Source organism: Oncorhynchus mykiss, chromosome 10 (assembly GCF_057628025.1).
Source record: "Oncorhynchus mykiss isolate SJ-2025 chromosome 10, ASM5762802v1, whole genome shotgun sequence".
NCBI lineage: Eukaryota > Metazoa > Chordata > Actinopteri > Salmoniformes > Salmonidae > Oncorhynchus > Oncorhynchus mykiss.
This window is the reverse complement of record NC_143031.1, coordinates 23,577,103-23,592,499: the sequence shown is the minus strand read 5'-3', so window position 1 is coordinate 23,592,499 and position 15,397 is coordinate 23,577,103. Positions and strand designations below refer to the sequence as shown.

The 15,397-nt window shown below is 40.9% G+C and overlaps 1 protein-coding gene across 1 annotated transcript in view; it reads left to right on the top strand.

The window, feature by feature from the left end:
* The first annotated feature begins 317 nt into the window (after window positions 1–317).
* jam3b (junctional adhesion molecule 3b) overlaps window positions 318–15,397 on the top strand; it is a 50,238-nt gene continuing 35,158 nt past the window's right edge. The window contains exon 1 of the mRNA XM_021617819.3: window positions 318–488. Within this exon, the coding sequence (XP_021473494.1) occupies window positions 404–488 (85 nt within the window). The 5' untranslated portion in view covers window positions 318–403. The remainder of the gene's footprint in view (window positions 489–15,397) is intronic.

Genomic DNA, 15,397 nt, shown 5'->3' with positions numbered 1-15,397 from the left:
AATTAATCCCCTGTTTACTCTACACAATTTGAATAGTCAACAAAACATTCCAAAGGCCATTTGTTTTAGGAAGGATGCTAATTGAGTGTTCTATTTTTAAGAATGGAATTTGTCTGGATATCTGACATACAAAGCCTACTCTGAAAATCAATTTTAAAAAAAATAGATTTGTAAATGTTATCATAATTGCACAGCACAGAATGTTGTCTGATAGAATAGATCTCGAGCTGCCTGGTCCACGGTTGTAAAACGTCTGGTCCTCCCACATCTTGTCAAACATACGTTCTTGACTGTGTGAGTGATGCTTTCGGTAGCCATGGAAACCCGATACAATAGATTCATTCCCCCTGCCTCTCTCCCTGGCCAGTCCTCTCCATCCATTGAAAAGCTCTTGACTTTGCGCATGTACGGCCAAACTGAACATTGCATCGACTCCAAGATGGCGTTAACACGTCTGGCTTGCATTCTGGTCCTCCTCTCAACTCACTGTAAGTAAATACATGAGGACTGCGCTTTATTTCCCTAGCCTATTGCCGTTGCCGAGACATTCTGGACGAGACATTCTGGACGTGACACTCGCTTGTGTCATTTGAAATTAGCTACTTTGTTATTTGCGAGACGTGATCTGCGTAAGGATATAAGTGATCATTTCTGACCCAACTCTCTCAGTAAGCTAGCTATAGCCAGCCAGCTATTTTGTTATTAATAGATGATGTTCTGATTTAAATGGAGATATATTCAATTATAAAGTAGGCAATCGAAGATCAGAGTTAAGAAATGGTTTGGTAACACTAGAGCCTCAAGCCCTGTTGTGTTGGCTCGTTGGAATGTTTGATCTATCCGAAGCCGGACAGTGCAGTTTGGCATTTGGAAGTATGTCTAGTTTATCGAACTCTTCAGAGATAGAAACCTTTCGTAAACTGCTCTACATACAGTTAGCATGTTTTAATTGGCAACAAACTTTACATTATGAAATAACAAGAAGAGATACAATGTATCAGTTAATTTAGAGGCTTGTTTTTTAAAAGGGGATGAGTCGAGTCCCCCTTTAGTCTGTCTCCTTACTTTCAAAAGTGTTCGACTGTAAATACATCTATAAATGTGTTATTGTCTAAGAAATAAGTATTTGATCTAAATATACGTTTGCTTAAACGTTTTTAACGTGTTAGAATTGTGGTTGATAAAAGTTCAGACTCGCAGTATTCAGTGATGCGAGATAACGGTTTTTTCCATTGGGGAATAAAGACAGACAGTCCGCGGGAGGAGCCTATCTGAAAGCAGCAGGCAGCTCGCTTTGTCAGCGTTGAGAACTCTTTGAAGAGCGGTTCTAAAATGTAGATTTTGTAACTTTTTATTAGCCATTTCAGATTAAGCGATTTGTCTCGGCATGTAAACAGTTAGTGTTTTGGTTTGACCCTAATTAAAACATGAAATAACTATTAGAACTGTTTACAATTTGGCCAGATGCAGAGACAAATCATTAAGTTATGTTGCTGGAAGAGTATGATGCAATTTGTTCCCATGAAGCGCTCCCTCGTGTTTAACTCATGCATACTCAGATCCTTCTCAAAAATAATGTTTAATCATTATGTTGACATTTCAGAGATACATTTGTATCAACTTCCACAGTTGCTGATGTCATTGACATGCTAAATTAAACGAAATAGAACTCTGAATAAAAATAATTAAATAAAAACATTTTGAATTGTTCCCAAATGTTTCCTAATAGCCCATAGCAGGTGCTATAGCTTACCTCATATTAAAATTGTAATGAGAATTTGAATCACTAAAGTTATTGATAAATAAGTTAAGGCTACTGATATACACAACAAATAAGGCTAGATTATAGTAGGATCTTAAACAGTACCACACGATGGACTTGTGGTGGTCATTTGCTTTAGGGTTTAACTGTTTTTCCTGAAGTGCTAAGCATGTATTGAATCCTTCTTGTAGAGAGACACACAGAACAAAAGGAGGCACAGACCTGTGTGCCTTCAGCCCCTCTGGTCATCCAAGTGTGTGGACTGGCTTAATTATCTGTGTATTTAAATATGGATAGCAAGAAGGCTGCTTCCAAAGATGGTGCTGGTCTTTCAATGTCGCCCTGGATTTAGACCTACTGAGAATCTGATTTAGTGTGTTTGAAGCCATGTTGCCTATTATTTTACAGCTTACCCAGTTGTTATTGTCTGGAGGCTATATACTATAGTTAGAGCTGGTTAACGTTGATTGTTGTTGGAAAGATTGTTACCACTCAATTACAGTTCTGAAAGAAAAACATAATTCACAATTCGAGGAAAATAACTTGAATCAGCTTTGTACATTTAAACACCTGTTACTATGTAATTTGATTTTATTGCTTAAATGTACAAATCTATTTGACCTCTTTTGTTATGCACATTATTTTGTTGGTTTTAGGCTAATTCATCGTTGGCTTGTTTTTTGTCATAGTTTGAATGTATTTTGAATAGGTATGATAGAGACGTACAGGTCTTTTAATAAGACGTTGGGCCACCACGAGCCGCCAGAACAGCTTCAGTGCGCCTTGGCATAGATTCTACAAGTACACTATATATACAAAAGTATGTGGACACCCCTTCAAATTAGTGGATTCAGCTATTTCAGCCACACCGTTGCTGACATGTGTATAACACTGAGGACACAGCCATGCAATCTCCATAGACAAACATTGCAATAGAATGGCCTTACTGAAGAGTTCAGTGACTTTCAACTTGGCACCGTCATAGGATGCCACCTTTCCAACAAGTCAGTTCGGCCAAATTCTGCCCTGCTAGTGCTGCCCCAGTCAACTGTAAGTGCTGTTATTGTGAAGTGGAAACGTCTAGGAGCAACAATGGCTCAGCCGCAAAGTGGTAGGCCACACAAGCTCACAGAACGGGACCACCGAGTGCTGAAGCGCGTAGGGGGGACCAACTCCACATTAATGCCCATGAATTTGGAATGAGATGTTCAACGAGCAGGTGTCCACATACATTTGGTCATGTAGTGTATCTGGAGCTCTATTGGAGGGATGCGACGCCATTCTTCCACAATCATTTCCATCTTCTGGTGATTTGTCGATGGTGGCCGGAAACGCTGTCTCAGGCGCCGCTCCAGAATAAGTGTTCAATTGGGTTGAGATCCTGTCAAGACCTAGAAGTGCCAAGATATGTGGGAGCTTGACAGTGCTCAAAGTGGAACAGTACCAAGCCAATATAAACCAAGCCAATATTCTTTGATTTTTATTTGGACTCGCGTGTATTGTTTTGTATTGTTAGGTATTACTGCATTGTTGTAGCTAGGGACATCAGAATTTTGCTAAACCCACGACAACATCTGCAAAATATGTGTATGCAATCAATAAAATTTGATTGGATTAATATTAAGATATTTCCTTAATAGTCTTAGAAGAAGGACCTCCACAAATCTTAACCCTTCAGGTCCAGTCACCTCTATTTGAAGTTTGAGAATTATTGGCTTCTTTGACCTCAAGAAATGCACATTTATTCAGTGGCAGTAAAACTGGTTTCCAGTCTGAATAAAAGTGAAAGAAAGATCAATTACAATGGATGTGGCAAATGTAATTTCAGACTTGATAAATTACCCTTTAGCAAATGAGTGGGAAATTGATTAGGCTACTCACGGAGACATGACCAACTGAAATGTGAGAACTTGGTCTAGTTTTTTGCCCTATGGCAGCTCACAGTAAGTCTGCTTCAGACTCATACCTCTTTGGGTGAGAAGAGAAGTCCCTTATCTGAGGAGATATGGGAGAGAAAAGCAAGCTGCCTCCTTAAGCATGAAACACATCGAGTATCCCATTGCCGATAGACAGCCTAAAGGTACTTTTCACAGTGGGAGGCCGTTCCTTCTCTTACCAGAACAAAAGCGGTACCTGCTTCATACCGACCGGTTAGCAACGAACCTATCGATTCTACTTGTAGAATCACAATGCTCGTCAGCGGCCAACAACAACTTTGAGACAACCAGAGAGCATGACCCCCCCCCCCCCAAAAAAAAGGGGGGCATTTTCTCCATACATCCACGGATGAGCCAGTCACACGTCATATGCAATGTAGGCTATGGGATGGTAGCTAGCTAAGTGCACAGATGCAATGCACACAACACTAAATACTTATTCCAACTAGCTACCACTGTAGCTAATATTGACGTTATAATTAAATCACAATGGATTAGCTAGTTTCAATGAAACAGCTGCCTGTGTTAGCTGCCGAGTGTTGTGCAAGCCAGCGGATATGCTAACACCTTTGCTTAGCTAATGTTGGAGTATTTTCCCCTGATAAGTCTCTCCATCATGGCAAAATGTTTGGTCTCACACACACGCGCGCGCGCGCGCACACACACACACACACACACACACACACACACACACACACACACACACACACACACACACACACACACACACACACACACACACACACACACACACACACACACACACACACACACACACACACACACACACACACACACACACACACACACACACACACACACACACACACACACACACACACACACACACACACACACACACACACACAATGGAGGATAAGACACCCGTCTTTGCTGACTTAATTTAAACAAGAGCCAGATGACAGGTGTTTTCTTCATTGTCTAAAATGTGTGGCATTGCTGGTGGGGACGACAGGAGTTGATGAGTCCCAGGGAAAGTGCTGATAGCGCTTCCCCCCAGGAGGTGCTTGTTGTCAGATGCTTCCCTTCCCATCCACAGCTTGTGAGCAAATGTTTGGAGCACTCCCTGAATGGCATGCTGGAACCCCTGGGCGAGTCACATACAGCTTGACATTTTAGTGTAGAGAGAGTAAATGGCAGGGAAAAAGAGAAAAACGAATAGCAAGCACAGAGAAGAGTGGCTGCCCAGCAAGCACAGAGAGTTAAGAGTTATTCCCAACAGACAAAGCAGTTGTGTGAGAATGGTAGACCCACTGTCTGTTTAAACTAGCACGGTAGCCCATGTCCTGTAATTACGCTTGCAGCTCTAGCCTACATTTCCAGTTTGCTTGTAAAGCCGTCTGCAGTTAATCTATTCTGAGGTTAGGTTTTGACAACAGTTTGAATTGACATTTTGAATAATGTATTATGCACGATTAATGCAGATTCATCTTAGCATTTAGACGTTACACTGAAGTTAGAGCTAATCATTGGCCAACAACAAGCCCATAATACTAGTTATCTACAGTACCTTCTGAAAGTACTCAGACCCCTTGACCTTTTCCACATTTTGTTAGGTTGCAGGCTTATTCTAAAATTGATTAAATTGTTTTTCCCCCTCATCAATCTACACACACAATACACCATAATAACAAAGTAGAAACTGTTTTTTAGACATTTTTGCAAATTTATAAAAAATGACAAACGGAAATATCACATTTACATAAGTATTCATATCTATTACTAAGTACTTTGTTGAAGCACCTTTGGCAGAGATTACAGTCTTGAGTCTTCTTGGGTATGATGCTACAAGCTTGGCACACCTGTATTTGGGGAGTTTCTCTCATTCTTCTCTGCAGATCCTCTCAAGCTCTGTCAGGTTGGATGGGGAGCATTGCTGCACAGCTATTTTCAGGTCTCTCCAGAGATCGGGTTCAAATCCGGGCTCTGGCTGGGCCACTCAAGGAAATTAAGAGACTTGTCCTGAAGCCCCTCATGCGCTGTCTTGGTTGTGTGCTTAGGGTCGTTGTCCTATTGGGTCGTTGTCCTTCACCCCAGTCTGGAGCAGGTTTTCATCAAGGATCTCTTTGTACTTTGCTACGTTCATCTTTCCCTCGATCCTGACTAGTTTCCCAATCTCTGCCACTGAAAAACATCCCCACATTATGATGCTACCACCACCATGCTTCACCGTAGGGATGGTTCCAAGTTTACTCCAGACGTGACGATTGGCATTCAGGCCAATCTTGGTTTCATTAGACCAGAGAATCTTGTTTCTCATGGTCTGAGAGTCTTTAGGTGCCTTCTGGCAAACTCCAACCGGGCTGTCATGTGCCTTTTACTGAGGAGTGCCTTCCGCCTGGTCACTCTACCAAAACGGCGTAATTGGTGGAGTGCTTCAGAGATGGTTGTCTTTCTGGAAGGTTCTCCCATCTCCACAGAAGAACTGTAGAGCTCTGTTAGGACCATCAGGTTTTTGGTCACCTCCCTGACTAAGGCCCTTCTCCCACGATTGCTCAGTTTGGCCAGGCAGCCAGCTCTAGGAAGAGTCTTGGTGGTTCCAAACCTCTCCCATTTAAGAATGATGGAGGCCACTGTGTTCTTGGGGACCTTCAATGCTGCAGAAATGTTTTGGTATCCTTCCCCCAGATCTGTGTGTTGACACAATATTGTCTCTGAACTGTACAGACAATTCCTTTGACCTCATGGCTTGTTTTTTTCTCTGACATGCACTGTCAACGGTGGGACCTTATATAGACAGGTGTGTGCCTTTCCAAATCATGTCCAATCAATTGAATTTACCACAGGTCGACTCCAATCAAGTTGTAGAAACATCTCGAAGGTTGATCAATGGAAACAGGATGCACCTGAGCTCAATTTCGAGTCTCATAGCAAAGGGTCTGAATACTTATATCAATAAGCTATTTCTGTTTTGTATTTGTAATACATTTGCAAAAATGTCTAAAAATCAGTTTTTCCTTTGTCATTATGTGGTATTGTGTGTAAATTGATGAGGAAAAAAACATATTTAATAAATTTCAAGGCTGTAACGCAACATAATAAGACTGTAGCGTAACAACATATGGAAAAAGGGGTCTGAATACTTTCCAAATGCACTGTACCTTGGATAACCGCGCCACAAAGGACCATGCATGGGATAAAGGCAGTGAAGCACATGATTCCAACAATGGAATGGCCCGAAACAGCTGAGCAGAAGTGGGTGGATGGGTTTGGGGAGAAGGCACGAGTGACCAGAAATATCTATGGTGTCCCTCCCAAACCCCAGACACTGTTTGTTAGCAGCAAATGCGGCATTGTGAATAAAAAGCATACGGAGGAAAAAAACTTCTAATGTACTGTGAATTACTCCCACTCACCTGTTTTAAGTTGGTCTTAAAGAGAATGAAAGGGTAGTTGATTAAGAAATAAAGCATAACAGAAAAGCTGGATTTGAATGGTCTTTCATGAGATAGAAATCCACTTGAACTTCGCAGCAAGAACTTGAAAGGTTATTGAAGTAGGCACTACCCTGCTTTTATTTATTTTTTCTCCTTTTGGTAAGCAGTAGCAGATGCTAAGGGGAAAGTTGAAAATGGACATGCTTATGTTCCAGGAATGGCAAGCACGTGCATTCTTCAAATGGTAATAAGACTATTGTGTGGAAGAGGCATTGATAAAAAAATTAAAATAGGTTTAGAGCCTGGCTGCTAGGCTGAAGGTAGTTGGCCAAAACCCCCCATGAAAATATAACATCAGCTTTGGGTCGTCTCAGATTTGTTGTTGTTGTTGCATTAAGCCCATCTGTAGGCCTTGGTGGAATTTTGAGGAATTTTGATCGAGGACAACAATTATTTATATTTCTCACAGATCTCACTTTTTTCTGTTGTGAGATATGGCATAATAAGTCTGGAAGTGATATTTCACCTTGTCAGTAGCAGTTGAAATCTGCTGTTTGTAATGCCAAGACATTATCATAAGATGTTTTTTCTGTGTCTGCGGGATCATCTTTGAAATGCTCATCAGTTGGCTGTCTGAGTTTAGGGCAGTGTTTTGGTGATTTCCTGTTTGCCGATCTTTATCTGTAGTCACGTGATCCCTAGGGGAAGAACGCCGGAGTGGTTTTCCTCCCTGTGTTCATTCAATAGATTCAGACAGAGCCAGCATATCAATAGGTCAGGAGGAACCGCCATCAATCACACATTGGGATGCTGTCAATATAGGGTAATAATTACAGATTCATTAATGGCAGGGCACAGATAATAGAGTGAATGCTGCTGAAGCACTGCCTGTCTGAAAAAACAAGGGAAGTCTGGGCTACATTGCTAGGAGTCATAGCCAGATAATCGCTTTGGATTCTTCCTCTGTTTACCATACTGTCACAAAGGCAATTACTCTCTCTATAAATAGCCAGATGGCAGAATCATATGACAGCCTCAGGTGTTTGAACGCTGTTCATTCCAAAGCATTTGGCTTGTATTCAAGCAAATCTAAATATATGATTTGAGATTAAACATATTCATATCTAAAGCATAGTAAAATAGAAGCTATTGGCATTATCTGAAAATGCATTTGTTCATCTTAAATCAACTCTCCAATTTTTCAAAATCAAATACACATTGACGACAACTGGCTAGTTCCAGCACCATCATCGCCGCTTTTCTACCCTTCTAAAAAGGCAATTTGGCATTTTCAGCAAAAACACTTTTAGTTCCTAAAACAAGTCTATCACTAACAGCCCAACTGACAGTCAAAATACTCTCCTTCCTGTGATCTGCAGAACTGACAATGACTCCAATCCCTCATAGCAGCCAGCTGAGTTCTTAAGTGTCTTCTACAGTATGAAGGGCAGATGACACCAGCCTTGTGATAAAAAAAGACATCCCAATCATTTTGTTGACCATAACTAATCTCTTGATGTAGGGCCTTGCGAAAGAGACCGGTATGCAAGAGCCATGTATGTGGTTGTACGGCCTCCCGGTAGTGTTGTGCAATTCTTGCGGTAAGACCTGACAAAAATGTTGGTGGTCATCCAAAGGAAGTTTTTATTTATTTATATTTTTTTATTTAACCTTTATTTAACTAGGCAAGTCAGTTAAGAACAAATTCTTATTTACAATGACGGCCTACCCCGGCAAAACCCTAACGCGAACAACGCTGGGCCAATTGTGCTCCACCCTATCCACCCTCCCAATCACGGTCGGTTGTGATACAGCCTGGAATCGAACCAGGGTCTATAGTGACGCCTGTAGCACCGAGATGCAGTGCCTTAGGCCGCTGCGCCACTCACAAGCCATTGAGTAGCATTGCGGTGTTAGGTTCTAAATGAACAGTGTAAAAACTCACGGACAATTTGTAAAGCTCAAACCAAGTTTATTCACCCAAAGGGTCAGACAGCTGAAGAGACAAAGACATGTTTCCACCAGCACAAGTATATATGCCCCAATTTGGATGAAGTCTCCTCCTTCCCTCTAAACATTACGTCTTTATTGCTAGGCAAGAAGTTAAGTGATGCAGGTAATTAACTGTTCCTTAATGTGACCTGACCTCGGCCCCCATTCCTCACTAATCCACAGCTCTCCACCCTTATCAGTGACTGCAACTATGTGATCGCCTTTCCTTTACTCAGTACATTCCAAGCTTAATTGACTCCACCATATACATTCCTCCTACAGATAACAATTATCTTTTGGTGTAGGAACCAGACTGTGGCATTCCTCATATTCATAGGATACCTGATGATTAACAATATTTGCAAGATGGCGCCAACAGAGATGGTCGCCTCGCTTCGAGTCCTTAGGAAACTATGCAGTATTTAGTTTTTTTTATGGATTATTTCTTACATTGTTACCCCAGGAAATCTTAAGTCTTATTACATACAGCCGGGAAGAACTATTAGATATAAGAGTGACGTCAATTTACCAACATTACGACCAGGAATACGACTTTCCCAAAGAGGATCCTCTGTTTGGACCACCACCCAGGACAATGGACCTAATCCCAGAAGCTGACCCAAAACAACGGCGCAGCAGAAGGGGCAGATGGAGCGGCCTCCTAGTCAGGCTTCGTAGACATGCACCTTGCCCACCGCTCCCGAGTATACTACTCGCCAATGTCCAGTCTCTTGACAACAAGGTAGATGAACTTTGAGCAAGGGTTGCCTTCCAGAGAGACATCAGAGATTGTAGCATCCTCTGTTTCACAGAAACATGGCTCTCTCGGGATACGTTGTCGGAATCGGTTCAGCCACCGGGCTTCTCCATGCATCGCGCCGACAGAGATAAACTCCTCTCTGGGAAAAGGAAGGGCGGGGGTGTATGCTTCATGATTAATGACTAATGGTGTAATCATAACAACATACAGGAACTTAAGTCCTTCTGCTCACCCAACCTAGAATTCCTTACAATCAAATGTCGGCCATATTATCTCCCAATTTTGGATAACTAGTCACTTTAACCTTTCTGATCTCCCCATCCCGGATCCGGGATCGTGAATACAGACTCAAGCTCATTACCATAACGCAACGTTAACTATTCATGAAAATCGCAAATGAAATGAAATAAATATGCTAGCTCTCAAGCTTAGCCTTTTGTTAACAACACTGTCATCTCAGATTTTCAAAATATGCTTCTCAACCATTGCAAAACAAGCATTTGTGTAACAGTATTGATGGCTAACGTAGCATTTAGCATTAGCATTCAGCTGGCAACATTTACACAAAAAAACAGAAAAGCATTCAAATAAAATCATTTACCTTTGAAGAACTTCAGATGTTTTCAATGAGGAGACTCTCAGATAGCAAATGTTCAGTTTTTCCTGAAAGATTATTTGTTTAGGACAAATCGCTCCGTTTTCTGCGTCACGTTTAGCTATGAAAAAACCCCTGTATCCAGGATTGTGTAAATCTATCAGCAAGCTCATTAGCATAACACAACGTTAACTATTTATGAAAATCGCAAATGAAATGAAATAAATATGCCATCTCTCAAGCTTAGCCTTTTGTAAACAACACTGTCATCTCAGATTTTCAAAATATGCTTCTCAACCATAGGAAAACAATCATTTGTGTAAAAGTAGCTAGCTAGCGTTAGCATTTCGCGTTAGCATTTAGCGTTAGCATTAGCGTTAGCATCCAGCATGCAACATTAACAAAAACATAAAAGCCTTCAAATAAAATAATTTACCTTTGAAGAACTTCTGATGTTTTCAATGAGGATACTCTCAGTTAGATAGCAGATGCTCAGTTTTTCCAAAAAGATTCCTTGTGTATTAGAAATAGCTCCGTTTTATACATCACATTTGGCTACCAAAAAAAATCCGAAAATTCAGTCCTCAAAACACGAACTTTTTTCCAAATTAACTCCATAATATCGACTGAAAACATGGCAAACGTTGTTTAGAATCAATCATCAAGGTGTTTTTCACATATCTCTTCATTGATACATCGTTCTTGGACACATGCTTTCTCCCCTGAATCAAATGGTAAAGTAGAAGCAGCTGGCAATTGCGCACCGAATTCGACGCAGGACACCAGGCGGACACTTGGAAAATGTAGTCTCTTATGGTCAATCTTCCAATGATATGCCTACAAATACGTCACAATGCTGCTAAGACCTTGGGCGAACGACAGAAAGTGTAGGCTCATTCGTTGCGCAATCACAGCCATATAAGGAGAGAATGGAAAACAGAGCTTCAGAAATTCTGCTAATTCCTGGGTGATGCATCATCTTGGTTTCGCCTGTAGAATGAGTTCTGGGGCACTTACAGACAAAATCTTTGCAGATTCTGAAACTTCAGAGTGTTTTCTTTCCAAAACTATAGTCGAGCATCTTTTCGTGACAAAATATCGCGCTTAAAACGGGAACGTTTTTTATCCAAAAATGAAATAGCGCCCCTAGAGCTCTAACAGGTTAAACAATGCCACTTTAAATAATGACTCTTTAATAATGTTTACATATCTTACATTACTCATACCATATGTATATACTGTATTTTATACCATCTATTGCACCTTGCCTATGCCGCTCGGCCATCGCTCATCCATATATTTATATGTACTTATTCTCATTCACTCCTTTAGATTTGTGTGTATTAGGTAGTTGTTGGGAAATTGTTAGATTACTTGTTAGATATTACTGCACTGTCAGAATTAAAAGCACAAGCATTTTGCTACACTCACATTAATCTACTCACCATGTGTGTGTGATCAATAAAATTTAATTTGATTTTGATTTGATTTATTTCTAGTTTAGATGTCAGCAGTGAGCAGTGAGTAAGGGGGGTGGAGTAGGGGTTTGGTGCACCCTAAAATTAACTATCTGACTATCTATGTGCCAAATAAATTATCACCAGCTCAGGGCTCCAGTTATGCATTTGGTTTGCTAACTTGCTAGTTAAGTGGCTAGCTTGCTCGATCAAGCTTCTTGGTTACAGCAGAGAATCAATCCCCTTCTGGATCAAGATCCCTGCTGACAACATTTTTTTCCATTCAGAAAGAAATAGTGGCCCTTGTGTGCACTGCCGGTAATACTGTATGGCACAGGAAAGATATGAAGGTATGAAAATCTGGAGTTCATCGTGACTTCTCAACTGTAGTGTTTCTCACATTTCTACCCAAGGTGATCGTCCCAGATGCTTTATCAGCCCAGTGTCCATATGCCAGAAATGATTCATCATCAGGCAGAATCTCAGCATCAAATCAAGCTAAATCATTCTTATAACTATCTCAAGCTCAGGAAATGTAGTTGGCCTCTGTGAAGGGATGTGCGAGTCTTGTGCTAAGGCCTGACAAAAATGTTGGCAGTCAGACAAAGGGAGTTTTTGTTGAGTAGCATTGCGGTGAGTAAGGGGGGTGGAGTAGGGGTGTTTGGGAGTTCTCTGTGACTTCTCACTGCAGTGTCTCTCACGTTTCTACCCGAGGTAATCGGCCCAGATGCTTTATCAGCCCAGTGACACAAATGCCACAAATGATTCATCATCATGCAGAAACTCGGCATCAAATCATGCTAAATCATTCTTATGACCATCTCAAGCTCAGGAAATGTAGTCCATTCAAGACTGCCATGCCATCCTAAATAATCCATCAAAGTATGACATGTTTGGTAATACAGTTTCAGTAATTTTGTCCAGAGGTTCTTATTTGGGTAGCTGATAGGTAGGCCTACAACCTACAACTACAGTTTCAAATTGAATGTATTTCACAATAAAGCCTCTCTCTTCAAACGAGGTATGTAGTCGTTAGCAAGTTCACTGAACGTCAGAATGATGGTGACTAGGCGATAGAGAACAGACAGAGCTACAATAAATTATTATTGATTTGTGTCAAACAAAGGAAGGCCTTAGTAGAATAAATATCCTGTTTACTTTTGAAAAGCCACCATTAGCATCCGACTTGCAATGTACATTTAGCTGACTGGTCAGATAGTGTTGGTAGATTGTAACCAGACCATCTGGTGACCTGGTGTTGGGGTTAACACTTGGGCTACAGTATTAGGCCTAACTGGTCAAAAGGATGATTTTATGCAGCAGAGATGCGACAGTGTAACATTAACTGAGCAAGTATAACCTCAGTAATTCCTTTGTCCCATTAATGCTCTTAATAAGGATACTCTTTATTTTACAGTATGCTATTTCCTTGGCACTTACTTAGAAATGACATGGTGAAATGGTAATCACTCAATAATTACTTAACTTAACTATTTGTTTAGTTTATTTGGGATTCATTGAAACAAGAAGCAGCATTAGTGTTGCTATATTTGAAGGACCAAAAAAGATCAATTGTTATCACATCATTTTACTAGTTCATACCAAGTAATTATAAGCAGAGACAAGACTAAGTATAGCTAGACATAAGAACATATCTTCATGATGGCTTTCAGCTGACCTAGTCTGGAGCACTTCCATTAAAACTTCATCATCAGTTAAGCCTGAGAAAGTGTCGGACCAAGCATGTATAAAATACTCAGTAAGCGCTGAAATGTTTGATATCGAGCGACATTAATGGCATTTCCTAATCCTGTCAGAATGTATCACAGGGACGTGGGCAACCCTAGGTTTTTGGTTTGCCATGAGTCGTGCCTGAGAACACGGTAGAAGCCCAGATACAGCATGTACACAGTACAGTTGCCACACGTGTGTGAGTGCATACCCTGGGTAAGTGCCTGAGATATTTGTCGGCATGCCAGACATTGGTGGCGAGTTTGTAACATGGTGGCCCTAGACTGAGCTTCGTAAGAGGGTGTACTGCCTGTAGTACTTGCTTGTCAACCATGTTACAGCAAGCTGTAGAAAAAGAAAAACAATTTGAGTCATTTTTCTTGTGACTCAGAGGTTTGGCGGGCATTTGTCATCACTGTAACCGGACGCTAGACAAGGCCGCAGCCTCAGAGCTGTAGAGAGAGTTTAGGCATCCGTGTGCTTAAGAGTCCATTTTAGTAGCAGAGCCTATCGGGGCTGATAAGGGTGCTTGCCTGAACTGGTGACGTTAGCAGGTAAAAAAGAAAAAGAAAAAGGCCAATGCGTGGAAGGTCACAGAAATTTGAATAGATTTTCAGTAACACTGCCGTGTCAGCCATTGGAAAGAAAAAGCGAATAGGACAGAAAAAAAGATGTGGAACAACTCATCAAATTTGTCACATCTATCTCATTTCTAAGGCAGGAAGGTTGTGATTAAACTAAATTGTCAGTTTCTCAACATTCTAGTCCTATTCTAATGTGAAATGCAGCAGAGACATCCCAAAATGACCGCACTATCTCATCTGCCATTTCCTCCTAGATAGTCCGACTTCCCGAGTTGAACATGTTTACACAATGGTCATTATCAGGTCTTACAAGATAACCTTAAAAGGAGCCAACAAGACCTTGGAGAGGTTTTACACAGGCAGAATAATCAGACATTATTATTGGGGATGATTGTGTGAGGCTTAAAAGAGATTCTCACAATGTGGAAAGACACCACAACAAAGATACTAGTACATTCACCATAGCCATATAGAAGAGGTTCATTGTAACGCTGGAATGAATTCAAGACCACTCTAGATGATATAGAAATTACGACTTGTGAACAAAGCAAATGTATCGTGGCAACATGGGAGATGAGAAAAAGACAGATTAAACTTGTCATTTTAAAACCTATTTAATCCCAATAGAAGCAACAATAATACGTTTGAAGTCAGGATTATAATAGATTGTGATAGAAAATGACATGTTTTCTTTGTTATTCATCCATTTTGTCATGGCAGAAGCTCAAAGGATGAATATGAAGCACTAGGCCTAGATGCAGAATTTGTGGCGTCTCCACTGGACTAACATTCCTTTCTAAAAACAGTGCTCTGTCATTGATTGATAGGACCCTCTATGCATATACATTTCACACACACACACACAGTCACAATTAACAGAAAGCTGTACAGCCTCATCCTTTCATATCCCCCCTCCCCCATTTACATTTTAAGGCCCTCACTGTAAAAACCCAGATCTTAAAACATAGGCTGCTTGCATACCCATGTAGAATGTTGAATACAAACCATGAAAATAAATTGTTTTGAGAGATATATCCAGACAGCCCTGCACATTTTAGATGAAAGTACAATGACCCTGGTGGAACAATCTGGTCAGGTGGCACCATAAGAAGATTTGCTACGCTTGACCTGTGTTCTTCATTTCCAGTATGCACTGCTGGTACGATGAAGACATGTCTTTA